The 27,465-nt window shown below is 50.7% G+C and overlaps 11 protein-coding genes across 11 annotated transcripts; 6 read left to right on the top strand and 5 right to left on the bottom strand.

Annotated features, from left to right (window-relative positions):
• Positions 1-38: 38 nt before the first annotated feature.
• Positions 39-838, bottom strand: ALTATR162_LOCUS6546 (uncharacterized protein; the record flags this gene model as incomplete). Its single annotated transcript, XM_043314168.1, has 4 exons — positions 39-227; positions 278-408; positions 494-596; positions 671-838. 4 exons carry the CDS (start codon positions 836-838, stop codon positions 39-41), a joined length of 591 nt encoding a protein of 196 aa, XP_043170103.1.
• Positions 839-1,024: 186 nt separating this feature from the next.
• ALTATR162_LOCUS6545 (uncharacterized protein) lies at positions 1,025-2,049 on the top strand (the record flags this gene model as incomplete). Its single annotated transcript, XM_043314167.1, has 4 exons — positions 1,025-1,102; positions 1,155-1,172; positions 1,222-1,370; positions 1,425-2,049. 4 exons carry the CDS (start codon positions 1,025-1,027, stop codon positions 2,047-2,049), a joined length of 870 nt encoding a protein of 289 aa, XP_043170102.1.
• Positions 2,050-3,364: 1,315 nt separating this feature from the next.
• On the top strand, positions 3,365-4,183 carry ALTATR162_LOCUS6544 (uncharacterized protein; the record flags this gene model as incomplete). The annotated part of the gene is made up of 4 exons (XM_043314166.1): positions 3,365-3,376; positions 3,430-3,544; positions 3,614-3,889; positions 3,948-4,183. 4 exons carry the CDS (start codon positions 3,365-3,367, stop codon positions 4,181-4,183), a joined length of 639 nt encoding a protein of 212 aa, XP_043170101.1.
• A 4,126-nt stretch (positions 4,184-8,309) lies between these two features.
• Positions 8,310-9,711, top strand: ALTATR162_LOCUS6543 (uncharacterized protein; the record flags this gene model as incomplete). The annotated part of the gene is made up of 3 exons (XM_043314165.1): positions 8,310-8,737; positions 8,783-9,491; positions 9,541-9,711. 3 exons carry the CDS (start codon positions 8,310-8,312, stop codon positions 9,709-9,711), a joined length of 1,308 nt encoding a protein of 435 aa, XP_043170100.1.
• A 798-nt stretch (positions 9,712-10,509) lies between these two features.
• Positions 10,510-11,598, bottom strand: ALTATR162_LOCUS6542 (uncharacterized protein; the record flags this gene model as incomplete). The annotated part of the gene is made up of 1 exon (XM_043314164.1): positions 10,510-11,598. The coding sequence occupies one exon, from the start codon at positions 11,596-11,598 to the stop codon at positions 10,510-10,512; it is 1,089 nt and encodes a 362-aa protein (XP_043170099.1).
• Positions 11,599-13,482: 1,884 nt separating this feature from the next.
• ALTATR162_LOCUS6541 (uncharacterized protein) lies at positions 13,483-17,347 on the bottom strand (the record flags this gene model as incomplete). The annotated part of the gene is made up of 3 exons (XM_043314163.1): positions 13,483-13,519; positions 13,576-13,795; positions 17,212-17,347. 3 exons carry the CDS (start codon positions 17,345-17,347, stop codon positions 13,483-13,485), a joined length of 393 nt encoding a protein of 130 aa, XP_043170098.1.
• A 257-nt stretch (positions 17,348-17,604) lies between these two features.
• Positions 17,605-18,312, top strand: ALTATR162_LOCUS6540 (uncharacterized protein; the record flags this gene model as incomplete). The annotated part of the gene is made up of 2 exons (XM_043314162.1): positions 17,605-17,810; positions 17,862-18,312. The coding sequence occupies 2 exons, from the start codon at positions 17,605-17,607 to the stop codon at positions 18,310-18,312; spliced, it is 657 nt and encodes a 218-aa protein (XP_043170097.1).
• Positions 18,313-18,646: 334 nt separating this feature from the next.
• Positions 18,647-20,798, bottom strand: ALTATR162_LOCUS6539 (uncharacterized protein; the record flags this gene model as incomplete). Its single annotated transcript, XM_043314161.1, has 2 exons — positions 18,647-19,122; positions 19,334-20,798. 2 exons carry the CDS (start codon positions 20,796-20,798, stop codon positions 18,647-18,649), a joined length of 1,941 nt encoding a protein of 646 aa, XP_043170096.1.
• Positions 20,799-23,645: 2,847 nt separating this feature from the next.
• ALTATR162_LOCUS6538 (uncharacterized protein) lies at positions 23,646-25,218 on the bottom strand (the record flags this gene model as incomplete). Its single annotated transcript, XM_043314160.1, has 5 exons — positions 23,646-24,576; positions 24,630-24,810; positions 24,859-24,949; positions 25,004-25,127; positions 25,190-25,218. The coding sequence occupies 5 exons, from the start codon at positions 25,216-25,218 to the stop codon at positions 23,646-23,648; spliced, it is 1,356 nt and encodes a 451-aa protein (XP_043170095.1).
• Positions 25,219-25,789: 571 nt separating this feature from the next.
• On the top strand, positions 25,790-26,200 carry ALTATR162_LOCUS6537 (uncharacterized protein; the record flags this gene model as incomplete). Its single annotated transcript, XM_043314159.1, has 1 exon — positions 25,790-26,200. One exon carries the CDS (start codon positions 25,790-25,792, stop codon positions 26,198-26,200), a length of 411 nt encoding a protein of 136 aa, XP_043170094.1.
• A 495-nt stretch (positions 26,201-26,695) lies between these two features.
• ALTATR162_LOCUS6536 (uncharacterized protein) lies at positions 26,696-27,235 on the top strand (the record flags this gene model as incomplete). The annotated part of the gene is made up of 1 exon (XM_043314158.1): positions 26,696-27,235. One exon carries the CDS (start codon positions 26,696-26,698, stop codon positions 27,233-27,235), a length of 540 nt encoding a protein of 179 aa, XP_043170093.1.
• Between the last annotated feature and the right edge of the window lie 230 nt (positions 27,236-27,465).

Here is a 27,465-nt window from a genome sequence, read left to right as displayed (position 1 = left end):
GTCGGCCGTTCCTCATCGCGTCGTTACCTGCTCCCACTCTAGACATCCTTTAGCAGCTTCTCAATCTCTTCCAAATCCTCAGCACTGTCGATCTCGATGATCCTGTTGACCTCGCTCGTATTTCGCATCAACTCCTTTGCGCCGGCGTACAGCATCTTCACTTCGCTGTTGCATGTTATCGGCAGGTAGTATAGCATGACGTATGGCACCGATAACCGTCCCGAGTCCTATCGATTGTTCAGCCTCTCTCCCAGTGTGTATGATGGGTATAGCGTACGAGGGTCAACGGGTAGCTCAAGAGCACGAATCGCGGGGCATGGTCGGGGAGCTCGTCGGCGAGGCTCTGTACATCGGAGTAGACGTCGTCGTCGGCCTGGCGTACTTCGAGCGTCTTCTTATCGATTTCGTCTGGCGCGCATGGGCGTCAGCGCCATTGTAGAACGTGGTGGGCAGTGGCAGGAACGACTGCGGCAAGAGCAGTAGGTATACGAACAGATGACGGCCTGCGGGTCTTTGGCGCGCGAGGTGCCTAAACGGAACTTGCGTAGCTTGGTCTTGGTCTCATCCGAGAAGGTGTATAATCGTGCCTCGGAACTCTGGGCCGAGGTATTAGCGAACCGGCGAGTATGATGCGCGTAAGGTGGTGGCGGCACTTGCCATGATGTCGAACGATGGCAAAAGTTAAGTTCGCAACGGGCGTTTGACGATGTTCGGGGGGTGGTGTAGGGCTGAGGGAGTCTGACGGACGGCACACGTTAGTGGGGTCTGTTGGCGGGGGTTCCTGAGGTGGACGGATGGCGCTAGCCAATGCACTACCGTCATGTCCATACACCTTCATCTTTCTAGAAGCCTTTTCTTCTCATGCACCTAGCTACTCATACTCTCTCTCCCTCCTCCCCTGAGCTATTTGTCCTGATCCATGTTCGGACGACTGAATCAGGTAGCCAGACACTTGTCTCGTCCTATACCCAACTTTGCGCATCGTTCCGCTGTCTCGTTCCGTCCATCGATAACGTCATCAGTCATGGCTTCGACACAACAAAAGAGTTTGATTCATACGGCGGCATGTTTGATCATTGGCGATGAAGTTCTCGGGGGGAAGGTATGTAGATGAAGATTTACTTGGTAATTCTGACAGCTGACACGGAACATAGACAGTCGATACGAACTCGGTAGACTATACCACAATGAAGTCGTGGTACATTGACTAATGTTTCACAGGCGTACTTTGCCAAATTCTGCTTCTCATTGGGCATCAATTTGCGCCGCATTGAGGTCATTGCAGACGATGAGGGTGAAATTATAGAAGCCGTCCAACGCATGTCGAAGAACTATGACATGGTGGTGACCAGTGGCGGAATTGGTCCGACGTGAGTGCAGCGCACTCGCTACACTACCCAGCCGCTGAGCTAACGAACGCCTAGTCACGACGATATTACTTACCAGTCAATAGCCAAGGCTTTCAACTTGCCATTGAAGTTACACGACGCGGCTTTTGAGCGGATGAAGAGCCTGTCGAAGCCGCACAAGTCTCAGCCAAACTTTGACTGGAACGTCGAGTCTGCAGCGCTCACAGCAAAGAAACGCATGGTTGAACTGCCTCTTGACGATGCGAAGCCAGATGAAGATCAAGTCATTTTCGTCAGCGAGTCACTTTGGGTTCCCGTTAGCGTCGTGAACGGTAACATTCATATCCTACCTGGGGTGCCGCGGCTCTTTGAAGCCATGCTAGACGGACTGAAGCCCCGCATCCTACCTAGATTGACGGATCCAGAGGGCAAAGGCGTGCTGCGGATCCTAATTTCGACTCCGATGGCTGAGAGTGCCGTTGCTGGATATCTCACCGAGCTGGCTGCCAAGGCGGAGCCAAAAGGGGTCAAGGTGGGAAGCTATCCACGATGGGGAAAGGACCACAACACTGTGACGCTAGTAGGACGCGACCGCGAGTTCATGGAGAGCTTAGTGCCTGAAGTAGAAAAGGCTGTTCAGGGGAGGCGCGTAAATGTAGAGGGCGAAGACGACGGAGAAACGTCTGACAAGGACTCATAGAGGCTGGCAGAGAGCCGGCTTGACAGATTAGACGTGCAGCAGTCACTGTATATATTGAGTGTTCAGATGCAGGGACTGTGTGTCGGAATGGAATGCCTGTGAAGATGATGTTGGGACCCAAAACTGGTATCAGTGTCAGCGAACTAGACGGCTAGGTTGCTTCTCGAAGATTTGTAGAAGCTTTGCCGCGTGCCACTGGGGCTGGCCGCCCTCGCTGGACCCTGATACGACGGATAGATCGAGGTCAGCGTTTGTGCGGTACGAGGAGATTTGCTTTTCAAGCTGGCCATGGAATTGGATGTCATGATTACATTGACAACCGCCGCTCGCTCTCGGGGCGAGACTCGCGTGCATCACCCAGCACCGCCGACCCCGCTCGATGTGACGCTCCCGCAAGCCAGCATCCTTCATCTTTGGCACCCGCATACTTGGATAGTCACATGCAAGCACAGAGAGCCATTGGTGTGAATAGAAAACTGCAGTGTGCCCAAACGCGAAAGCGACACGCTCTGTCTCCCCAGACATGGACGTCAACGTCAACGTCTTTCACGCCCGCCTCCCCCCTTCCTATCATGCCGAACCATCCCTTGTGCACAGTAGTGGTTCGTGGGAGGGCATCATGCACTCCGTGCCACATGGCGTCGGGCGCTGGGATCGCATGGAAGCGTCGGAGGCAGCCCGCCCATGCGGTGTTGCATGTCCATGTGTCGCCGCTTTTAAGAGTGGGCTTTGCTGGGGCTTTGCTTTTGGCTTGGGCGTGAAGAGGTGCCGAAGGCGTCAGATGGGGATGCAGGCGACCAGGCCGTGGAGCGAGTAGGGAAGCTTGTACGTCTGCAGACAAACGCCCGGTCTATTCACCTTGCAGCAGTGCAGAAAGCCGCCCACAGTGGTGGAGCTCGCGGGCTGTCCATTTTGGTTGGAGGGCAGGCCTATGCACGGCTAGCGCTAAGGCCGCGCCAGAGCCCATGTCCTAGTCAGAGCAGCCCTTCCTCCTTCAAGGCCCCAGATGAAGCTAGAAGGTCGTTTTTGCTACCGAGATCATCCTGCTCTGCTCTCCCGTCCTTCTCTATCGCGACGAGCTCTCCTGGCCCATTTCTCTCGCTGCTGATAATCCGGACTCGAGCATCACCACCGCCATCCATTGCCGCCTTGACACCGCGCGTCGCATCGCCACTACACGCCGGCCTCTGCCTGGATCGCCTCCCCCACAGCTTGCCTGTGCTCTACCTACCTGTCTACCTATACCCTATACCCTAATACATCACCCATCGCCCGCGACCTGTAACATTGTCCGGCACCCCCCTTCACATTCACAATGGCATCAAAGGTAGGCGCCCATCCATCGCCCGCGCCGCACGCGCCCCTGCTAACCCGCGCCAGTTTCTCCGAGAATACAAGCTGGTAGTAGTCGGCGGCGGTGGAGTCGGAAAGTCGTGTTTGACGATCCAGCTGATCCAGAGCCACTTCGTCGACGAGTACGACCCGACCATCGAGGGTGAGCAACTTCCGACCTACCGCGTTTCGCGCAACAACAACAACAATAACAACAAACTAACATGACCAGACTCGTACCGCAAGCAGTGTGTCATCGACGACGAGGTCGCTCTTCTCGATGTGCTCGATACGGCGGGACAGGAGGAGTACTCGGCCATGCGCGAGCAGTACATGCGCACAGGAGAGGGCTTCCTGCTCGTCTACTCGATAACCGACAGGCAGAGCTTCGAGGAGATTATGACATTCCAGCAACAAATCCTGAGAGTAAAGGACAAGGACTACTTCCCCATGATCGTCGTTGGCAACAAGTGCGATCTCGACGGCGAGAGGCAAGTGTCGACACAAGGTGCGTTTGCCTTCGCATGATTTGTTGTCTATTTGTGTATGCTAACACGCTTGCGCAGAGGGCCAGACTCTGGCGCGGAACTTTGGCTGCAAATTCATCGAGACATCGGCAAAATCCCGCATCAACGTTGACAACGCCTTTTACGACATCGTACGAGAAATCCGCAGATACAACAAGGAAATGTCGTCATACACAGGCGCCCCTGGCTCAAACGGAAACGGGCCCCAGAAGACAACGTTCGACACGGATGACCAGGCGGAGAAGAAGGGCTGCTGTGGATGCGTAGTAATGTGAGGACATGGAAGCCGTTGTCGTTGTTGTCGCGCACGCTGTGGAGAGATACCTACACCGCTGGCTTCGGTCAACCGCCCTGGCCATTGGCGATGCTGCTTGGTCCAGCAGAAGAAAACACGCGGTGCTGCTGTTACGTACTGCCAGTACACCTTCTCTTCGATACTGTCACTTTGGGTTCGCATTACGGGGTAACGGATTCACGTCTGCTGGATGCGCCTCCGAACACCCTACTTCTACTACTGGTATCGATTCCATCTTTCCTATCTGGTGGCGCTCTTCGTATTCGCGTTCATCTTATCTAGACCGATTTCTTTATGGCATTTTGATCGGTACACTGTATTTCCTCCTGTCGGCACGCCATGCGAGGCACCATGCAGCACGCTTCTGGGAGTCAAAAGATCTCTTTATTTTTGACAGCTATTAGGGTCGTTTAACTTTACCTACCTTCTATGAACATAATTCATCTCTACTCGCACCGCTCCGCAACCTCCTTCACTCACTCACTCACTCACCACAGTCTTGGTTCGCTACAACAGTACGGCAAAATTTCAGCTTCGTGCATCGTAACTTCTGCTGGCGGCGCATCCACGTCCATCGGCGACCAGCGGCGTCGCAATGGCGGTGATCGTCCCCTTGGAGTCATAGTCGCGTGGTGTTTCGACTCGTGAGCCTTGCCCGGGTCTCGCCATTGGATGCAGACTATCACAGACATGGCGCTACCTCTGCACGGCCGTTTCAGGGAGAACATCCCGACTGAAAGAGGGGAAGTCGATCAGGAGAAAGGCAAGTGGACATCGGCACATGGACGCGGGCGTCTACTGCTACATGATATCGACTCGATTAGGGCCGACTTCCAGGAGCTATTCTCCGGACGAACACCACAGCAGTTGTCGATCGGGATCCCTTGCGTGAAACGTTGGGTTGGAGCAGCTTGCCAAAATCCGATGCGCCGTTCCTGCCGTATCCGCAACACGTGCTGCACGTGCGCAATGCGTCAACCGGCGCACATCGACACCTAATCCATTAATCCTCAACTCTTCGGCCTGACGGTCTGTTCGCCTCACTTCACTTGTCTGCGGCCATTTTACCAAATCTCCCCAGTCCTGTTAACTGCAATCAAGCCACGACCCGACAGTCTGGATATTCACGAATTACTCACATCCCGTTGTTGTTTAGCCTATTTCAACGTGGCCTAAAACAGCAAGTACGCCCTGCTCGCGTCGGCGCGGATGGCAGCTTCGTTCGGCCAGTTCACTGTACACCGGTTTGGCTGCATCTTCACTCGCTGCTATACGGTACCATGCATTCGACGCCTTTGCATGCGTGTTGTTGCGGGTGGGAAAGCCACTCATGCCGTTGCTGAATTATCCCTGTAGTCCGCTGATCTTTGCAACAAACATGCAATCCACAGCCTCCACTCTAATGTTGAGGAACCAGTTCGCTCACCCCGTTGTAAGCGATCGATAGTCAGTACGCCCAACTGTGGAGTTTGATGGAGATCTGGACTCGTACGCCTCATTCCCCATCCGTGCGCACGCGTAGCGGATCAGCAGTGTCAAGATTCTCACAATAACTCGCATATGCACAGATTTTTAGCGATTACCTCCTTTCACGGGTATTGGTGCTTGCAATCCACATGCAACTGGACCGAGCGGGCAGATGTTTGGCTGAGCTCCATTCCATTGGGGCGGTTACGATCCCTTTTGTATATCGCTTCGTTATCCTTGATGTCAATAGCGAAGTCGGCAAGTAAGATTTGGTAGCGAGACAGCGTATGCAACCGCTTGCGACGATGGGAGTGAGAACATAGCAGCCTCTCTTCCTAGTATTGGAGTATGTTTTTTTAGTATGCCTGTTGTGTGATCAAATACACGCTCTCCCAAATTTTACTAGGTCTTACTGCAGCCACGTTTTAGACTGAACCTATCGGTTTACACGCATGAGGCCATCATTCTCGGCCCGCGCCTATACAGTCGTACCCGTATGGAAGGTCCCGCGTGCCCTGTTCAGGCACGGTTCCGTAAGTCTGACGTTATACGCCCCTTCACCAGGCCATATAACATAGATTCGACTCAGTCTATTTCCGTAAGCAGCTCACAGAACTGTAATTGCGGTTGACGAATGAAAAAAAGTTTTAGATTTACCCAGTAATACAATAACATGATGCGCAGCTGATGCAGGTGTTAAAAAAAAAAAGGTACGCAGAGCAGGCGCGTTTACATTTATCACACAGATCGGCACTCCGCGGAGGGATCTGGACCCTGGCGTTAGCTGGTTGACAGGGGTAGTGCAGCAACGACATTGTACCTCAGGTACACTGACTTTCTGCCGCGACAACCGCGGACAATAGTTGCTGGAAGAGTGTATACATTCAGTCTGTCAAGCAGAAAGTGATAATTATTCTCTTATACGGGTTCAAAACAACCCGCATCAACATTTCTACGCAGTGTTGCGTGGCTCGACCTCCAACACTACTACCTCCAAGTACATATAATCATCGTCGATGCCACACCTGCTTTCGACGTAATTAGAAATGCGGCATGCAAAGCCGTTCCGGGTTGTAACACAACATTTACGATCCCTCGATCCGGATTCGTGCATCGAGATCAGTATGCCTTGATTTGTTGCTGCTTAAGGAAATTGTGGTAGTAGAGTGTGGATTGTAGGTGGAATTGCGGTGTTTGGCGCCAACCAATGGGAGGGGTGGTGCGAAGTCGTGGAGAGATGTATACCTAAAAGTGCGATGGTGGTGGCTGGTGGTAAAAGTATATTGGCCGTTAGCTTTGCGGCTTGTGCTGGTGGGTTAAGTCGTGGTCATGTTCATGTTCATGTTCATATTCTCGTTTCTCGGGGTTGAGGCCATTCCTTCTGCTTAGTTGCTGCACCGCTCAAGTTTGCTCGAAATCTTCGTCTTCTCATCCTGAGCAATCTGATGTGTCATGTACTCTTACGAGTTTTGCTGTGCTAAGTAGCCGTTTGCACTGGACGCTCCCCTTTTTCAGCAAGACGATCATGTCACCTTTGCTACAGGCTCACACCAATCTCGCGTATCCAGTCAATCCATTCAGCTTTCATAGCACTCGCCGCATCATCCATAGCTCTTAGACATACAACACTCCCTTCATGTTCCTCAGATCAATACAAGCACTGGAAATCCATGTGCCCATCACTTGTCAGCACGTTCGTCATTCCAATAACGATCTACACGCCTGTTGATCACTGTTACTACGGCACGGCCCGAAAGATGTCATAAGAGAGAAACCACGTTGCGTCTCCAATCATTGTCATTGCGAACCTGAAGATCGCAGCCGTATGCGATTGGGCTAGATACCAGATCGAGATGTACGGGGTGTTGTAAGCGCAAAGTGGAAAAGGGCCGAAAGGTGCTTATGCCTTGCATGTCCGGGTAAGTGTAGAAGCGTAAGTGAACTACATAAGGACATGAGCGACTACGATCTCAATTCCTTGATCTCTTCTCGTACTGCATAGGTTCTTGGTTTCTGGTGCTTTTCTTCCTCCGTTGGGTACATGGAGCTGGTTCGTGATTGAAGAAACGATTTTGCTTAGGAGCTGGTAAGGCAGATACAAGGTTAGACGGACGACCACTGCAAGCAAATGTATCTGTTCGCGCCGAAAAATCGCTACGAGGACGATGTCGGCAGTCAAACGCAAGGTAAAGCTCCAGCAGAGGAATAGTATCGATGGAGTTTAGCTGCGGAAAAGCCAGAAAGACAGCATTGTGCAGGGTCGGGTTAGTGCCTTGGCACTGGCTGTTTCTCCGAGAGAGCAGTGAAGGATCGTCGTTATTATTAAGAACAACAAACCTCGCGATGCACACAATTGACCACATACACGAAAGAGGTGTTTACCAGTAGCACAGTTACCCCCTTTCGCTGCTGGATGTGTTGCAAATGGTGGTGGCTTTGCTACCGCTCAGCCTCACCTTAGCCTGGTCAGCCGTCGCTTATGCGTTGGCCATCCGTGATATCAATTCAGCATCCAGAGGCGGGATACATTGCTACTGCAGTCCAAGGTTTTCACCTTCTGTCCTTCTCCTCAACATGAGAGCACTATATTGTTTGCTCTTGCTATTTTTGTCGTCGATTATCGGATACGCCCAGGTCGAATGGACCCCGCTTCTGTTGTTGGCTTGGTGGCGGCATGCTCCAGCCTTACTAAACAATGCGCGAGCGTAGTCAACACTTTGCACGGAATTGTGGAAACCTACAAGAACGCCGAGCTTGCGATACTCTCTATTGCCGAAGAATGTAGCACCGTAGAATACGCGTGGCGCAGAATCGCAGAATGGGCGGAGGGTAACTTGTACAAGGTGGAAGATTTCGAGGAACTTGGGGAAAGGCTGCAACGGTCTATATATTGTGGAGAACTTGTCGTGTCAGCCTTGAAGGAGGAGATCATGGGTATCCAGTCGAATCCAAACAGTGTTAAACGTCGGATTAGCCTGCTTTGGAACAATGGCATCTTCGTCGAGCATCAAACTCGTCTTCGGGGCCAGGTCGCTGCTCTGCAGTTATTACTCCAAGTGCTCAGCTTGTAAGACCACCCAGAGACAGACTGTCGGATACTAATACCATCCAGGCCACGTAAGAAGGACCGCCTAGATACCCTATCAGTCAAACACAAGGTGTTTTCGGATGCCGACGAAAGTGCGCTCAGCATCATTCCATCTGATCGCTCGACCCGCTACTCGTTCGAAGGAAACCGAATGAGCATCGAACCTGACATAGGCAATGTTCAATACATACGATTTAGCTTTGAGGATGCTTTGTTCACGTCACACGTTTATAAACGCAACTATCGTTTCCCTGCGATGAAACCCAGGATAGACGCTGACGACCATTCGGAGCCGCCTACTAGGAGAACGACGGAGCTCGACACAAAGGAGTCAGATGTCGAAACTAAAAATGAGGATCATGATGATGGTGTTAAGTCGCGTGATGCGCAATCGCCACGGATCGTATCCGCCAATATTAATCCGATATCGGGAGATTTACGTGCAACGCCGAATCTGCTTACAGTCAAAATGCTTTCTTCTATGGACAGCGTTAGGAATGAGATGACCCCGAGCTCACTTCAAAGCCTGTCCAAAATCACAAAAGCTCGCAACGAAGCCGACAAGAAGTTGATGCTTTCCAGAGCTTTGAAAATGGCCTACCGAGCAGTTGCTTTGGATAATGCTTTTAATCACGTGGAAGCTATGAAATTTTACATAGCTTCATGCAGTTCGTTGTATCAGATTATGATCAAGTGTTCTAGGCTGGAAGATCAAGAAAAATTGGAAGCCATAGTAAGTACCTTGAAGGCAGTTTGTCCAATGACTAATCAATGGTCTATAGCGAATCACGTATTTCAATCGCCTCACAGAGCTTCGGTGCTTGCTTCGGACAAGGTCCAACGGAGACATTGCGCATTTGAAGGCTACGAGTGCGAAGAACATAGACTTGGATAACAAAACAATGGAGGACATGGATTTGGAATATTTGGATGAGATTATTGAAGGAGTGTGAGATGACCACTCTCCGGACTGGCTTAAGCTGTTACCAAAGAATAGAAGTGTAGTAAGACTCTGATTTCAAGAGTAGCACATCTCCCTTTTAGACACGCCAACAATCTGGCCGTGTCAACCCATCCTTTGCTTACGTTTGACTAGTCTAATCACCAAGGAACCTATCCTCCACCTCAGGCCGCATCTTTTGCATTCCACGGACATATTAGCATAGTTGTTGCCTACTCATGAGTGCATATATAATCTTATGATCGGCCGCTTGGTTTCCGGCTGCTACCGGGAGCGAGATTCAAATCCTACACTGGCGAGTGGGCTGTTAGCACTTGTAAGAGATGGGAGTGGCTGTGTTTGAAGGGTGGGTGGTTGGGGGAACATTGTTTGCTCTAACCCAAGACCTGAGCTGTATCAATGCAGTTCGAGCTTCGCAACTTGCGAAATGAGCTGAAGACGTCAGCTCAGTATGCTACATCAATGGCATCGAGAAAAGAATTCATAAGAATAGTGGTGTCATTAGGCACTATTACCGCCCATTGTCTTTCTGACACTGGTATCCGCTAGAGCATTCATGATCCGTTATCCGTAATCCCTTAGCCGCCAGAACAACGCCTTGTCTCTCCGAGCGCGGGATAAAGATGAAGAACAATGATACCAGACGCCGGCGGTCGCCTTCGAAGACCCCGAAGCTTTTACATGTAACGATAGTTCATCTCCACCATCTTAATAGTACCACTTTTGGCGCAACTGCTTTTCTTCAAATATCGGTACTTCGTCATGTTTTCCCCGATTTTGCCGTAACGCCTCAATCGTTTTCCAGTTCATCTAATTCTTTCTGTCTTCTTTCCAGCTCCAGTCTCATAGCTTCTGCTTCTCTCTTCAGTCTCTCCCTCCTCGCTGCCTTCTCTTCTTGTGACATGCCCGGATTAGGTGACGTGCCAGCGCTCGGGCGTAGCGGCACTGAAAGTGACGGGTCGATGTTAGCGTCCGTGTCAGCTTGGGAAGGGTTCAATATTGATGATATCGCGTTTGGACGATGGGGCATGGGATTTGCAGTCTCTTCAGGGTCCATGGTAGCACTGCGACTGCGTTTCCGGGGGGACGGTGCATTGGGTTGCATGTTAGGTACAAGTGTTGCAAGATTAGAGGTCATCGATGCGTTGCCGTAATAGTGAGTAAAGTCGACAGCGATAGGTCCTCTGGGTGGCTCGGGCGTGTAGTCTTCCCGAGACTCAATTGCCGTTGACGGGTCCGGGGAAACGGAATGCTCGAACGCGGGGGTTTGGGACGGACGCTGAGGTGGAGAGTAATCGGCAACAGAGGGTGTGGCTTGAGAGCCAGTGTCGCCGGCTGGCACGACTCGTTTTCGGCGTTTGATCTCCTGCTTCTTCATTGCGACGGGTCGATGTGTTCCATGGAGCTTGTAGTATAGTCCTGAATCGAAGTAAGTTAACTGCAATTTCTCGTTTGAAACGTACCTTTGAGCAGGTGTGAACTTACCACAAGCGTTACATATTATGTGACCGGCATCATCCCGTCTCCACAGGGGTGTGATCGTAGTTGCGCAATTTTGGCAAGCGGGAATGGCACTAGTAGAAGCTGCTGCCGCTGCACTAGACGCTGCGTCTGCGCCGTTCGTACTGTCATTCGATGCTGCATTTGCCTGAGCCAGGGCGAATTTCGCGGTCTTGGACACGCGATTGTTGAACGCTGGACAGCCACTACAGCCTTGCTGACCACCAGTACCATTACATCTGCCTCCACCAGGACATGTACCTGCCGTCATCTGGTCTGCGGCAACATAAGTCGCTACTCTGGGCGAAGCTGCAAGGTTTCCTGGTGACGTTCTGCTGGCGTCACCAGGGCCCGGAGTTGGACTTTGCTGCACGGGCATAATCGGCTGAGTCTGGGTGTTGCGTTTAAGGTTCACTGGACGTGATTGATTCCGCGCCTTCATGTACAGACCGCACGCGTTGCACACAGTTTCCCCAGCTGGTGATCGGCGCCAAAGCGGCGTTTGTGTCGTCTTGCAGTTGCTTCGGTCCGTTAGCGTCTTCCCTGCAGATTTGGTTCCAAGTGTAATCAAGTGACTGGTGGCAAGCACACAGTGAAATTTCAAACAACTTACCTACAGACTTGTCCAGTGACGGGCGCGTTGGATGCATCGTAGTTCATATTAGGTAGTTGTAGAGATGCTGAAGTTGCAGGTGTCGCTGGCTGCTCTGAAATGGGCACCGCATCCTCGAGTGAGTGGTATATCTCAGATCTTTCGTCTCCCGGGCTCTGAATTTGATGTTGTTCCTGTGAAGGGGTCTCTGTCCTCGGCCTGTGGTGTTCGTGGGCCTGATTGAGTAATCGCAGACTCTCAGCCATCTCCAGCTCGTCTTTGCTCGTTTCCCGTGATAGATGGTGTGCATGTGTTGGAGTAGGAGCCAAAGACGTGCCTCCGCTTCCTGCAGGGTGTGCCATAGGGCAGCGTCTGGTTGACCCAAGGTATGTGTCTAAAGAAGGTGTGGTTCAAGGTCGTAGTGATACACTGTTGCCTAGAATTCGCAAACAGAACCCTTCAGTCCGGGGATTTGCAGTTGCTCGATCCAAACAGATGTCCGGACTTTGCTATCGGCTTGATCTGATATCCGATGAAAGTGTAGGTCAATCTGGAGCAGGCGCTAACGTGACTTGGTGTGATTTGCGGGTCTTCGGGCCTTTGTACACAATGTTTGGAAGGTGTGGCACACCGATGGATGGCAAACAACTTTAAGAAGGACGGGTCTAGCAAGGGAGGATATCAGGTGGGTTCGGGATCTCCGTCGTCATAATTCTGCGCAAGGTGCCTACTGGGTCTGGCGATGCTGGTGCGGTACAAGCTGGAATTCTTAGGCGGTGAATGGGCGGCGGTGGCCAATCACGGGGTTGCTATTCTAAGCCGAGGTTTAGCGCGACAACACTGAAAGCACGTCCACGGCGACCATAGGCATCAGACGAGTTCAGAAGCAGTGATGAGGATTCGACTTTTACTTCACACATGCGCATGCAAGCATGCGGAGCCAACCATTCCTCAGGTACATGCATTCTAAGTTGCAGGCCAGGCGTCCTTATCTCCGATACATATGCTCGGCGGCAAGAAAAAGGAAAACTCGGCTCTATCAGTCTTGGACTCCACTTGAGCCTTACCATAGACCAGCTGTCAGCGGATCAGGATCCGGCTCGCCTATGACTAGCGATTTGTAATGGTTGCTCCTCCGCACGCCACTGATGCATGGCTAGCACCAATCATAGGGATTCGAGATGTACAACCAATATTGCGTCAACGTTAGTATCGCAACAGCAGCAGCATTCGATTAGAAGTGGACACTTGCTCAACGCAATCCTTTCCGGAATAATACACTAGCAGCAATGCAAGTACCGGTAGTTTGTCTTCGCTTCATGCACTGCGGACACTAAACAGACAAGCGAACACGTGTAATGACTACAGCCTCGTTTGAATCAGATAACCTATCATACATCGATTTTGTCCAAGGCTTTCTCCACTCATGTAATCAAAACCTCGATGTGATCACCGAACCAGCAGCCTACGAAATCCAAAAAGACACACACCCGATCCACCCTGTTAACGTCCGTAGACGTAACTATGGGCCATTCCAATCCATAAACATGCGATACTTAGTTTAGTACATAGAAAGTGTAAGACAGTTTTTTGCTGAGGTCCAAAGACCAGGCAACTGTTTCACTCATGAGGAATCCTCAACCGCCATCCTCCTGTGTATAGACTGCGAACTTAGACTTGCTCAGCGCCCCAGCCAGCGTCAGCGTCGCTGCAACATCGTTAGTGCCACGTGCAGATCGTTTTCAGGAAGTATTGAGGTCTTACCGCATGTTCGCTGGGGGCTCAATGGAAGGAATGAACTCCAGAGCAGCGTAACCTACACCGATTATGCCGACAATGGTGCCTGGTACGATGCGGAACCAGCGCTCACCCACGATAACCGAGCCGATGAAGATGTAGAAGATGCCGCGGCCGAGGAAAGAGAACATGAAAGAAGCATAACGTGCCACTTGCTGGGGGATCTGGAACTCAAGTAGAGCGGTTCCTATTGCTTGTCAGCGGCATATGGCAATATGAGGACGCTCAACCTACCGAGACCGAATATTATTAGGTATACACCGAGGATAATATGAGAGCTAGGCGAACTGTCAGCGCTTCCCTGGGCCACATGATTTGATGCTGTGTATCGGGCATGCCAGCTTTAAATTGCACAACGGTGGTATGCAACCCTCCAAGCTCATATGCTGCCTGCACACCTTGATATATGTGCAAACGCGCATGTATAGTGATCGAACCGAACGTATGCCGAGACGAACGTGGACCAAGCTGACAACAGTCCTCAACAATTTGCAGCCCGCGCCTGTCTCCAAGGCCCACACACACTCATTATGGTTCACCCGTCTAGACATGATATGCCATCTGATAGATATACGAACACGAAAGTCGACGCGACAGGATCGGGCTGCTAATGGATGCGCCGGGTACACTCACAAGTCGTTGAATGGGAACAACTTCGCGATACCACCGAGGACTACGAATACCGCAACGGCGAAATTCACCATGCGGCTACACAATGAATTAGCTTTCAGCCTCAACAATTCCAAGTTCCCAATGCCTCTGTCGAAAGCTGCTGCCTAGCTCCAGACAGCTCCAGCTGTACTCACAAGATGTCTGAGAAATCCATGGCGGACGATTGACCGGCGAGATGTGGGAACCGCAGTTTGACGACTTCGCGCAACGGACTGGGAGGGAGGCAGATGGGATGAGATGGAAAATGGAGCTTGTTGGGACAGAGCTCGGGAGTATGGTTGGTGTTGCGCAATGTCGGGCCTGCGACGAGACGTTGCGAGGGAACAACGGCCAAGCTCCCGCGCTAAACGTCATGCCTGGTTTCATTGGTTGATGCGCGACCAAGGGGTTCTTTCATCTCGTGCTCATCTACATATTCAACACCAACTCAACGTCCATACCCTCTGGTGGCGCAGCTGCTCTCAGAGTTGTATTTCTCTTCACCCTCGCTCCGCTGATGCGATGCGGACCAGCCAAAGCACAGACTTGATTCTTTACGAAGAGGCAGCAGCACCACAGATGAGAAGCTCAAGAGATACTTCTTAGGACCACGAAACTTCACACACCCTAGGCATACTGACTACCTTTATGCCAACTAAAGCAAGTCGAGTTCTCTCGGTTCTCTTTATGAACAAGCCAGGTCGGCTTCCAATGGCAGCTGCACTTCTACCGCACTTGTACACTTCCACATTATATTGTCCACCAACGATTCATTCTTTCACATACGACCATAGGACACTGAAAATTAGGCTTCCCGTCCGCTCAGCCATATACAAGCAGTGTACCGGCGGATTAGTAGTTAGGTGGGTGACCACTAGCGAATCCCCGCTGTTGTATGTTTTTGCTTTTTGCCTGTCTGCTCCATCTTCCTTACTCTTGTACAGTCTTTCACATCGCCTGCTCTGTTTTACTTTTGCAGTAATCACATACACTACGTCACGATCGTTTCGTGCACGAAGCTTTGCCCTTTTCGCATGCGCTCCAGTAGGGTTTATTTCCTTTGTATCGTTCGTGGCGGGGGGAGGCGAGAACCGCAGGAACGTGCTTTATAGCTCAAAGCATGCCCAACTACCAGAACGGGTCAATGCTCTAAACCCGGCGTGGTTAGCCGTATGCTAATCATCGGCTTGTTGTTTGCGCTATCACCTGAATCCACGTGTTAGTGGATCCAGATGAGGACAGTAGCTGGGCTTCGTTTCTATTTCGCAATACTATCGGATCGTTGAATAGTAATCGGACCCTAGCTCGCAATGCCCTACCATTAACGAAGGCAAGCTAGACACAGGCTGACCAATGACAAGCCTTCGTCATCAGCTCCAGAAGTATGGACGCGATCTATCAGGGACTAGACTGCCTGCAGTACATCAGGACACTAGCTTGGCCGATCGCCAGATACAGTTTGGCACTCGTACCCGATGGGTTGTTGGAAGGCTCATGGAATGGAAGTGTATGTTGGAGCAGCAAAGAGTTTATGGTGAGTTATGAGCGTATGGTTGCAAGGATGTCATTATGGTGGCCACTTGATAGCTGTCAGAGACAATAGTACCGCTCGACCCGGAGGTAGTGAACCTATGACCAAGGTACGAGGAACAGAGCAGGAAAGCACCATTCGGGCAAAGATCCGTTGTGGAGAAAAGCCCAACTACCGCGGTGACCTTGAAATCGGGGGTTTCGGGCATACGATATCCACGGAGCCAACAAGAGCATAATCACCATAGACGTTCTCTACTGTGCAGGCGTGGTGGAACTGTCGCCAACAATTTGTCGGGCATTGGCATGAGAGCTATCCAAGTAGCTAGTGCACACGCTAGCTTAACACAGGTAGTCCATCAATTCTTCCTAACTCTTCCCTCAATGGCACCACGGATGATCTTCAGCCAGTGAACTGGATTGTCGACGCTCATCAAACTACTTCTAGGGTAAAGGCTAGCGTCAGAATTCCTAGGCACGTCAGCAAGACCCTCATTAGGTACGGGCGTCATTGCTTCCAGCCCAACATGCTGAAGGTACTGAAGCATGTCATACGAGTATCTAGACATATGGATAGGACCCAAGATAATTATAGCAGTTCTTCTTTCCTATGCGCTTCGAGAATGACCCTGAGAGATATCGAGAGGACAGCTTCAGCAAAACTCGGAGGCCTTCAACGGTGTTTAGGGGTCTGACTACTTTTGTCGGAAGACGTAAGGGTAACGTGCAGATTAAGTTTTGCCTATTCTTAGTATGGAGCCCTGCAGCAAGCCACGATGCGGGTTCGATCAAACCTACCAGGACTTCCCAGCATACAAGACAGGCACCCATACCGAGCTTCTAACAAATTAATCCGACTTTCGACCACTCGTCCTTGTTCGCGCACCTTGCCACACGACTCCGATGTGGATAAAGTGTGTCTCTAGACGTGACGAGACATGAAGGGGCCGCTATGTGCATTACTCCTGCTCGCCACATGGGTCTCTACTGGATTCGCACAAGATGCTGGCGCACTCGCAGCAATCGAATTCCTTCCGAACTGTGCGGTATGTGGCATCCGGTGTTGGGTAAACGATATGTGGCTAACCCTTGTAGCAATTGTGTTTGGTGACGGCTGTAGCCGAATCATCTTGCCAACTTACGGACACGACATGCATTTGCACCAATACTAAACTCCAGGGTGCAGCAGAAAGATGCGTGGTTTCATCATGTACAGTGAAGGAGAGCTTGAGTAAGTTGAAATTTGCCATTACCTGCTGATGCATGGCTCACAAGACTGTTAGCCACCAAAAACGTCACCTCAACCTTTTGCCACGCGCCTGTTCGCTCGGACATTACACATTTACGAGTCGCCAATCTTCTTATGTGCTTCGTGACAGTTTCCTGCACCCTCTTACGCCTCGTCTACAGGAAATGTCTTACCGTTGGCGGGCTTGGTTGGGACGACTTCACCGTGGCAGTTACGGTACTTGTATCCGTACCCTCGGTCATAATCGTCGACAGGGGTATGCTCACGAACGGAATTGGTGTCGACCTTTGGACCGTCCCATTTGATCATCTCGAAAATTTTGTGCGGTGGTTATACACGATCACCCTACTATACTTCATCCAGTCTGCCATGGTCAAGATTTCGCTAATACTGTTCTTCTTGCGGATTTTCCCACGACAGCGAACAGTACAGCTCTTGTGGGGGACTGTCGTCTTCATCGTAGTATGGACCATATCCTTCTTCATCCCCGCCTCGTTTCCATGTCTGCCTGTAAGTAAAGTCCACTCATGAGACACGCGAGGCTCACGCTAACTTGGTGCTTCAACATGCAGCTTAGCGACTACTGGACAGCGTGGGATAAAGCAAAGCCGACAAAATGCCTCAACATTTATGCGGTAATCTGGGTGCACGCCATTATATGCATCGTAGTAGACATCTGGATGCTGTCCATCCCGCTTTACGAGGTCTTTCATCTCCAGATGACTTGGATGAAGAAGTTCAGTGTGGCTCTGATGTTCGTTGTTGGTACCTTGTTAGTACCCTTACAACGCACATCACTTGGCTTTAAGCTAACGCCTCCTAGTGTTACGGTTGTGTCCATTCTCCGTCTCAGATCGCTCATTGCTTTCGGTGGCACCAGCAATGTTACATGGGAGCAGACAAACGTCGTCTTGTGGTCAGTCTACGAGATCAATGTTGGAATCATATGCGCTTGCATGCCGGCTCTCCGCTTGATTCTGATCCGCGCCTTTCCCATGGTCATCAGCACGATACAAGGAAGTACTCAGCGAAGCAGCAGAAACCATCATGAAATTGGAGGTCGTGCCATAAAGAGAAACGTAGATACGATAGGAAGCGCCAAAAGTGGGAAAGAGAGCCTGGTCGTTGAGCCAAGCACGATTACATGTACTACGACATTTGCGGTGCAGCACGAGGAAAGCGACGAAGAGGCTGAACTTGTTCATATGGAGAATCTTAGTGAGAAGGTGAAAAGAAAGGGGGGTGACAGCTATACTAGTGAGCTGGGCGTGTAGCTATATAATGTTTAGATGTTATGGTTCGGGTCTGGAAATCACCGTCAATTACATGGCCTGCTCACTCGTTAGTGAGGTATCTGACTGTCCTTTGTTAACACGTAATGCGCGAGAATTGATACTTGACTTTAGAACAGCAGAGCGATTTTGTATTCGGTGCAAGGATAGCAGGTTCGATATTAACAGGGATACATGTGTGTTTCTGGATTGGAACAAGGTCTAGTAAAGAGATCAAGTGGATCAGCAGTAGAACATAATTGGCAAGTACTATCAAACCGGACATCAAAATGAACCTCAAAGGTACTCACGGTCTTCCGCTCTATCAGCATATGGATCACACGAAATCTAACGCCAACACGTCACCCCAGCTTTGATCTATTGTCTGTTTGTAGAGGTGCTCCACAAATCGCTTTGATGCCGGGAAACCGTTCTTCTCCGCAAACCGCCTAGCCCGCTCGTACTGGCTTTCAGGAGGCTCTCCAACTTCCAAACCGAGGTCGACATTGCATTGCATCAAAAGCGACATCGTATCAATATGACCCCACTCTGCTGCTGCTTCGAAGGCAGTTCGACCATGGCCCTTGGCAGGTGGGTAATTCGGATCGGCTCCGCGCTCAAGCAGAAATGCTGCAATGCCGCAGAACCCATTCATCGATGCTAGTTGCAGGGCAGTACCACCAGAGCGAACAGGAATCGTATCGACAATCGCATCTTGCTTGGTAAGGTACTGAACGATGTCGAAGCAACCCATTTCGGCGGCTCTTTGCAAGGGCGTGCGAAGGATTCCCACATTGCGTGTGTACTGAAGCTCTGCCCCGTATTGCAACAAAATCTTTACTATGGGGAGACTTTGTACGTCGATAGCGGCCAATAAAGGAATCACTCGTTGTAAGTGACTTTTGATGTGCGTCAGCATCCTCAGGCCTTCGAACGATATATATGTATTTGGATCAGCACCTAGTGCAGGTATACGAAGTCAGTATATGTGTCACATGAATTTCGTACAGGGACATCAACGCACCTCGCTGCAGCAGTACACCGACTGCCTCTAAATCTTTCAAGATTATTGCTTCGCCTAGAGGGCTAACAGGAACTTTTGAGTTCCGTATTTCGTCCGTCGACGGCTCAATAGCATCGATATCTACTATCCGACACAGAACATTGATGATGTTGAAGTCACGGAATCGAATGGCTTGACGGAGTGCCGCGATACCATAGGTTCGCTCAGCTGAACGCTTTTCAGTCCTTACTGGCCTGAGAAGAAGGTGGATAGTAGCGATAGTTGCCTTGAGATTTACTGCTCGGAATAGTGCCATAGAGTCGATAGGGGAGACACCTTCAGCCAAAAGGAATCTTACCCACTCTCTGTTATTCTTTTCGGCCGCGATGGCGAGAAGGGAAGGCAACCTAGGCCTGTAATCACCACCGACAGGGCCGCCGCCACCACTGCCGCGGAAAGTGGAGTAGGAGACCGGAAACTTTACAACATCGAATTCATACTCACCTTTATAACGCCTCAAACACAGTTCATCAGCGTCCATACCAAGCTGGAAAAGCCATTTGCAGAGCTTGAAATTATCCGTTGCGATGGCGTGGAAAGCAATAGCCCGGAAACACAGTTGTTGCTGTTCTAGCACCGAAGGATAGTTTTTTTGGAATCCGAAGAAAGGTGTAAACGAACGTTGGAAAATCATGGTTTCTAGAGGACCATAGTCGCTGTGTTGGCTTGCAGCTTTGAATGCAGACTCCCAGATAGGTTGCCCTGTAAGAAGAGCACTGACTGTTGTGGTTTGCCCATGTTCCAGTAGAAATGCCAGGCCGTAGATCCCTGAATTTTCGGAGTCTTCCATACCCTTAATGATGGTGATAGCCATATCATGTTGTCCGAGGCTAATTGCGAGTTCAACGACTTTTTCTGCATTAAGCTTTTTAAACTCGCATTGCTCTAGCAGGAGGTACGCAAGTGTGAGGTTCTTCTTTTTGATAGCATCCATGAGTTCTACATAGTTGTTCTCAAATGAGCGACCATGAGAAAGCCCCTCTAGACTTGGTATAGAACTCCGTTTCACCATCAAAGAGGCGGCCAGATGCCAATCGGCGTTGCCTAGTGCGTGTAGAATCGAATTGTCCGTGTATCCAAGCGTGCCGGTATTACCTACGCGGGCTACTTCGCTGTCAAGGCGGCATCCGAAACGACTGAGTGCTTTCAAGATCGTTTTGACAGCCCCTTTATGTTCTTCAGTTATGAAAACCCGCAATGCACTGAGAAGTATCGTCTTCAGCTTCGGGTCTCCCATCGGGAGATGATATTGGTAGTCGTGAAGGACAAGCTGTAGAAGATCGTCGGTCAAATCCGACCGATCGACAGAATATAATTCCAACAGCCCTGCCTCTAGCCATGCGATCATACCAGATTTCGTGTTGTTGGCTAGCTGCACAAGAGAAGCTATGGGGACACGATTTCTCAGAATACCCCCAGTTTTCATTGCCAGAAATTTTCTATTAGGGCAGGCTCCGGCATTGAGAGCGATGCACATGAGCTCGGTCGTTTCTGATTCCCGAAGACTGACAGGGCTTCTCAAACCCCAGCTGAGCTGCTTTCCTTTGGCGATGGAGCTAAGTGATTCGTCAAGCTGTGATTGAGTTGCTCCTTGACATATCGACGATAAGAGTATCTTTGCGACCAGAAAATGACCTGCGGCTATTGCAAATTCAAGGGGGTAGGTTGGTTTTGATCCATGCGGCCATTCCATCATGATCCGCTGGCGAGGATTTATGTTCAACTCCAGCATGGTCGACACGAGATCCACGTCCCCAGCCCTAACAGCCGTAGCGAACACTCGTTCTTTGAAAGCGTCCAGAATTGGAGTCGGGAGAGCCCTGAAGCTTCGCGATACAACATCCAACGGAAGTGCTTTCAGTAGTGCATATGCGTCGTTCGAAGTTGTATGGCTAACGGAAGATACGTTGTTGACTAGTGATGCAATTACGTACAACGGAAGTACAGTACTGTGGCTTCCACGTGTGGTATCCACGAATGGCTGATGTGATGGATAGAAAACTGCATCGAGTTGCATCTTGGAGGGCTCTTTCCACTCTATCAACTGATGGGAAGGAGAAAGGCTCCGCGAGATTAAATCCAAGCCAACAGAATGAATCCAGGAAAATGGCAAATCATGCTCGGCAATAAGGGTGGGTATGTGCAGGCTGTAGTGGTTGATCGACGGTGAAACCAGGGTAACCAGTTCAAGGTCAGCTATGGTTTGCATGGAAGAAGTCGACGAGCTTGTATCAGGAGCTGGTATGATTTGAAGGCCGTTCGCGGCGTCCATGTTCGGGGCGCATGATCGTGGTCGTACGGTGATCTCCTTTGGAAGTTTGCAGGAACCTAGGCATAGTTAGCCAAGGAAACAGGCATCACAGTGTAAACGTGCCATCTTGTAATGCGTTGTTCAGTGATCTGCGTCGCGCAATCTCTTGCAAGACTCTTTTCTGGGGGATTTCGTGTCCTCTGAACAACACTTCAACTTCCTCAAGGCGAATAGAGTTCTTCTTGACATATCTGATGATAACTGCCCACTCTGGCCCAGTAAGATTCTTTCGTAGACCCCATATCCTGAAATGCCTTTCATATTGTGATTTGCTTTGTGAGGTGTCAGTATTCATCAGTCTCTGGCGCACCGACGAAAGTACCTTGCAATAAAACCATGACGCTCTTTCATATGCGCTTCGATCTTGCTGAGCGAACTTTTCCAATACAAACTCTCGATCCTTGAACGATGATGTTCCCATACTTTCTCATCGACACTGTCAGGTCTAACGGTGTTGTTCATCTTGTACAACGAAGCGCGAGGCTCAAGGGAAAAGAGCGAAAAGTAGGTGAATGATCAGGCTGAATGTTCTGGAGCATACCTAAGTACTTGACCGGTCAGCCTTGGATTTAAAGCAGTGCCTGACGCGCACTGCGCCTGCCGCCACGTCTCTTGTGTGCTGCAACAAAACAACTTTGATCCTCCTGCATCTGTCAGCCGCGTACTAGCCGGCCAATCATGCAGAACCTGGCTGCATGGAGCTGCAGCGAGATTTTGTAAACAGGGCAATAATCTATGGGCAGATTGACCAATTATGCAAAACCCATGAGCGGCACAGAACATCAGCACGTGGCGCAACAAAATCTTACCGTGTGTGACGATCCAGAGGTGGCCCAATTTGGCTAACGCAAGATTTTGTAAAGATGGCCGACGTTGTCGTACCAGGCTGGACGGAGGCGGAGCTATGTTGCCCAATCATGCAAAACCTGTCAAGACTGGGTCTCAGATTCTGTAGAGGCTTCATTGACAGATTCTGCTTTTGACAATGTAATAAAGTCGTAATGGAGGTTGCGCACCTTCTCAAACGACCTTCCTCATAACACCGCAACGCATTTTATTCTACCCCTTCTATAAGCCTCAACTCAACTGACTTCGCACCATATACTCGTGAGTGTACAGCCTACATCCGATGTGCTGCACGTTAACCATTATCAGCAATCCCTCTACAAACTTTACCATGTCTTCGTGGTCGGTAGAGGCGATCATAGCTTTTGTGACCCTACTAGCCACCTGTATACCCGTTCTGGCACTTTTGTTGCGCAAATCCATGCCGCCCCGTCAGGTTCCGCGCTCAGAAACAGGTATGTCTTCCAATTCCAAAGCCGTCAGAATTCAGGCTTCTGACAAATACCAGATATTGAACTCGGAAATGTGGGATACAACCATGGCCATGTCGTTGTCCCTACAGACTTTGGAATACGTAAATGCCGTACACGGTAGGTGTTGAACTGATATTGCACCGTCTTGGCCTTGGTGTCTAACGAGCGTTTGCGTTAGTTCAATGACCTTGTGACGAAGTTTGGGATCTGCGTTCTCGACGCGTTGATCGTTGTGGAGTGAAATATTTTGCGAAGTAGATGGTGATGTTGATAGAGGTCAATGTTTGACGGGGAGGGTTTTGATGGAGAGGTGTTTGCGAAGAGTGGTAGCATCCATATCTGCTGGCGTGCCCGTTCATCCGGCAAAATTACAGTCTAGTCTCAGGGTCGACCAACGAAGCGACTGAAGTAGCGTCCAGTCTGTTGCTAAGTCAACGTGCTAGAGAAAACGAAAGAGAAGCGAAAAGCAGCAGTACACGAGCATTTGCTGGGTATCGATAGATAGACTTCTCTTTCTTAATTTAGCCCCATACGGCCAAACATCTTCGCCATTCAGATTCTATACAACCCTTACTGTAAACTCCGGGCGCCCAAGCTTGTTAACATAAAGAACTTCGGAGCTGTCTCATGCGCTTTCTGTCTCTCAAAGGAAGTAGTCCGCTACTGGCTTCTTCGCCGGCATGCCGCGTGAGTCCTGGGGAGCGGCTTCGAACACCCGGTAACGCCGTCCTGGCCCATCCCTATTCTTTTGAAAACTGTCGTTGAGCACTGAACTTAGCCTCCTCTCACCATTGGGCCCAGCATTCGAGCCCAACACCCAGCCTCCACCACCACCCGCTCTGTCGCCGTTCGATCTCCGTTGGAAACCGGCGTTTGATCCGTCTTCACCGAGCTCCAAGATGGCAGCTACGTTACCACAACGATAGCAGTAGTTTGGCGCCGACCATACAGTAACAATTGTTGAATCGAACATCTCCTTAAACCCTTCCATAACCAATTGATGAGCTCTTGCAATAAGACTGAGGTCGTTCTTGTGATTGAATGTCTTGACAATATCAGCTCCAAATAGAAAGCCTGCACCACGCGGCGACAGGCCCCAACCATCAATCTCATCGGGATCGGACCATAGGAGATCGCACATGGCTCCTTCGTGAGGCACTTCTTGTTTCCGGTCCAGCAGTCGGATCTTGTCCACTGAGTCGACGAGCGGTGACAGACCCCCGTGTACACATAGAATCGCTCCAGTGTCGTTTCGAGCTGAGCCGTTGGCGGAGGAGGTTGCGCCAGTTCCTGCAGGGCCAACACGTCCGGGTGTTGGCGCGACAGGAGACGAAGAGCCCATGTTTGCGCTTACTTGTGAGGCGGCGCTTGATTGGGAGTCTGAGTTGCGTGCGTAGCGGTACATGACCTCGCCGTTAGCGTTGAGCGTTTCAATCTCAATGTCTTGATCGATGTCGGGCATGTTTTCAGCGTTGCTGGACTCGGCTATAGGGCCATCGGTGGCTTGAAGAGACGTAGCGGCGCCCTGCACGAGAGCACCGAGGGCTAGGTAATCGAAGACTTCGCAGCAATATCTGCCAACGTCAGCATTAGGCTCCATTTCACGGCTAGCATGATTGTAACTTACCTCCATACGTTCGCGCTGCCATATTTCCGCAGGCACTCGTCGTAGAAACCGTATACGGTCGTGATCTGTCGTGACTCGTGGTTGCCTCTAATGAGCGTTATCCGGTCTGGGTATCGAACTTTGAGGCATAGAAGTAGGAGGAAAGACTCGAGGGAGTAGAAACCACGGTCAACAAAGTCGCCTACATATAGTCAGCACAGAGGAGTGTGGCGAGATTCGGTTGGCCTACCCATAAACAGGTAATTCGTATCTGGTACATCTCCACCAACTCGGAAGAGCTCCATGAGGTCGTGGAATTGACCATGGATATCACCACAGATCTAACAAGCACGTTAATTAGATGCGCCCATGAATTGATACAGCAAGGTGCCTACCGTCACTGGCGCATCCACCCCAACCACATTGCCCTCCTCGATCAACAGCTCGCGTGCCTTGTAACATAACTCTCGGACTTGGTTCTCAGGTATCGGACGACATGCGCGGAGCTGCTGGATGGCTCTGCAATCAATGTCAGCCCCATGTATTGTACATATGCTACCAGGCTGGGTGGCTATCCGTACTTGTCGAGGTCGCTACCACCGGCACTCATGGCGATGGCTTTGCGCTACACGCCCGCGCAGGGCTATTCGGAATATATGAGGTCTTGTTTTCCCAATCACGTGCGCAGTAGCTTTGTAGCGGTCGAAGCTATTTGTAACTGAAGATTTTGGTGGGCGCGAATAGTATATACGGTGGCGGTACGCGTATAGCGCGTTACGGATGCAGTGATTGCGCGGGTCGTGCAGTTACGTGATATTTGTGTGGGACTGTCAAGCTGAAGATAGCGATTGTAATACTGCGGTAGCTGTTTGGTTGGTTATCAAATCAATGTGGTGGGCTGGTGAAGTCGAGGATGAGAGAGATCCACAGCGGGCATGCCGAACGCGCAGGGATCTTCGTCAAGCCGTTCAGCTAGCTCAACCCTCTATGTTCACTCCACCAAAACACCATCACCACCGACAACCCCGCTTCCCCGCCATTCACACCTGCCCGAGGCATCTCAATTGGCACAGTATGCCCTTCGCGACTACCGGCGTTCTATTTATCAGCTGTTAACGACTCCCCAGGCCCAGTGATGCCTCCGCAATCCGCTCTCTAATTTCTATACTCACATATATAAAATGCCTTCACACCTCCACCCTCGGTCGCGCATGACGACTTCGCTCTTCGGGACAACTCTCATGGTCTCGTTCCTCGTCGTCGCAGCTCCACATCTGATACCCTGCCCCGTCGACCCTCGCACACTCGCCGATTCCGCAGACCCCACAGGAGAGAACAGGCGGAGACGGAGACGGAGAATCCCGGAAGATGAGAGCTGCAATGAAGTCATGAGCGTGGAACGGAGGAGGCAGCGGCTGGCGGAAGAAAAGTTGGCAGCAAAGAGGGAGTGCCCGGTGCCCAAGCCCGGTGGTCTCATTGGGCAGGTGCTGGGTGTGCAAGACGACGAGGGCAAGGAGGAGCAACAGTTCTCGATTTTGCAAAGAGTCGAAAAGGTGGTTTGCAGACCATGGGGAAAGAACAACAATCAATAACAGGAGGCCCGCGAGAACGGTTTAATGAATAGACATGCACGTCTGTACGTGTTCACAGAGACGAATACGACAGTCACGCCAGCCGGATCACTGTATCCGAGGATCTGTAAATATATTGCAGCATGAGAGGAAGGATCGCATCAAACTGTATATAAGAGAAACCCAGTCCTGATCGACTACCCAACATCCGCTCTTGTCTGCATACATGCTAATCGCAGTGACGTTCTGCCATTCGTGAGAACACACGTTGATGTGCATTAATGCGTTTAAGGGCCATGGCGCTATGGTGCACATATCCAGACCCTGAGATCCAGCACGAGCACGGTACATACAGTTACCTAATAAGTGACAAAAGAACGTGATCGCGTGTCGCGTAGCGTGAACACACTACGTCATGAACCTCGCCAACCACCGCGCTCCGTCACTAACCCTTCCACGTTTCGAGCTTGACATGCGCTGTTCAGATGCCCTCCCATGACCAAGCGCATGATCAAGATGCCCTCCGAACCCCTCACAAAACCCCAGCGGATGGCATACCGCATTGGTCGCGGTGAAACCGGCGTCCTAACGTTCGAGCCATATAAGTCCGAGATCCTCCCTCTATGGCGTTTCAAAACGCGTGCTATCGCTCGCAAGTCCTCTTCCGATATCTACAACAAGTTCCTAGAGTACGACAAGAACGATGACTTTATTGGCATGGACATGTCGCGCAAGTTCTTACAGATGGGCATGACCAGGGCAAAGAGATATGCGAATCATGCTGGAGGAAGAAAGTATGATAAGAAGACAGGGGAGCAATTGGAGATTAGTAAAGGGCATGAGGGCCAAGAAGAGAAGCTGGAGGCTAGTGGTATATTCAGAGAAGTCTGGGAGAAGGCTAAGCTGCATGAAGGGTATGTAGAAAAGAAGGAGAGGTTCATGAAGGAGCAGAAAGAGTGGGACAAAGAGAAAACGAGGGAGGCGAGGATAGAGGTCAAGAAGGAGGTCAAGAAGGAGATCAAGCCAGACATCAAGACGGAGATTAAGGAGGAATGAGTATTACTACGGCACTTCAAACCTGCAAGGTCCTCCACGCCTCGCGTTTACCGATAAAACTCGAATGAGCGCGAGCATTCTAAGATCTGAACTTAGATTCCTAGTCTCTTCTCGCACCTGCTACAGACTTGCACCGACTAGAATTAGGAAGGTCCTGTGCTATAATTGTCCCTGGCCTGAGGCATGGGTAGGCGTGAGCTGCTAGAAAAACTCTATCGATGCAGCAAGAG

This window comes from Alternaria atra (assembly GCF_907166805.1).
Source record: "Alternaria atra isolate CS162 genome assembly, contig: 25, whole genome shotgun sequence".
NCBI lineage: Eukaryota > Fungi > Ascomycota > Dothideomycetes > Pleosporales > Pleosporaceae > Alternaria > Alternaria atra.
This window is presented reverse-complemented; position numbering and strand designations above follow the sequence as displayed.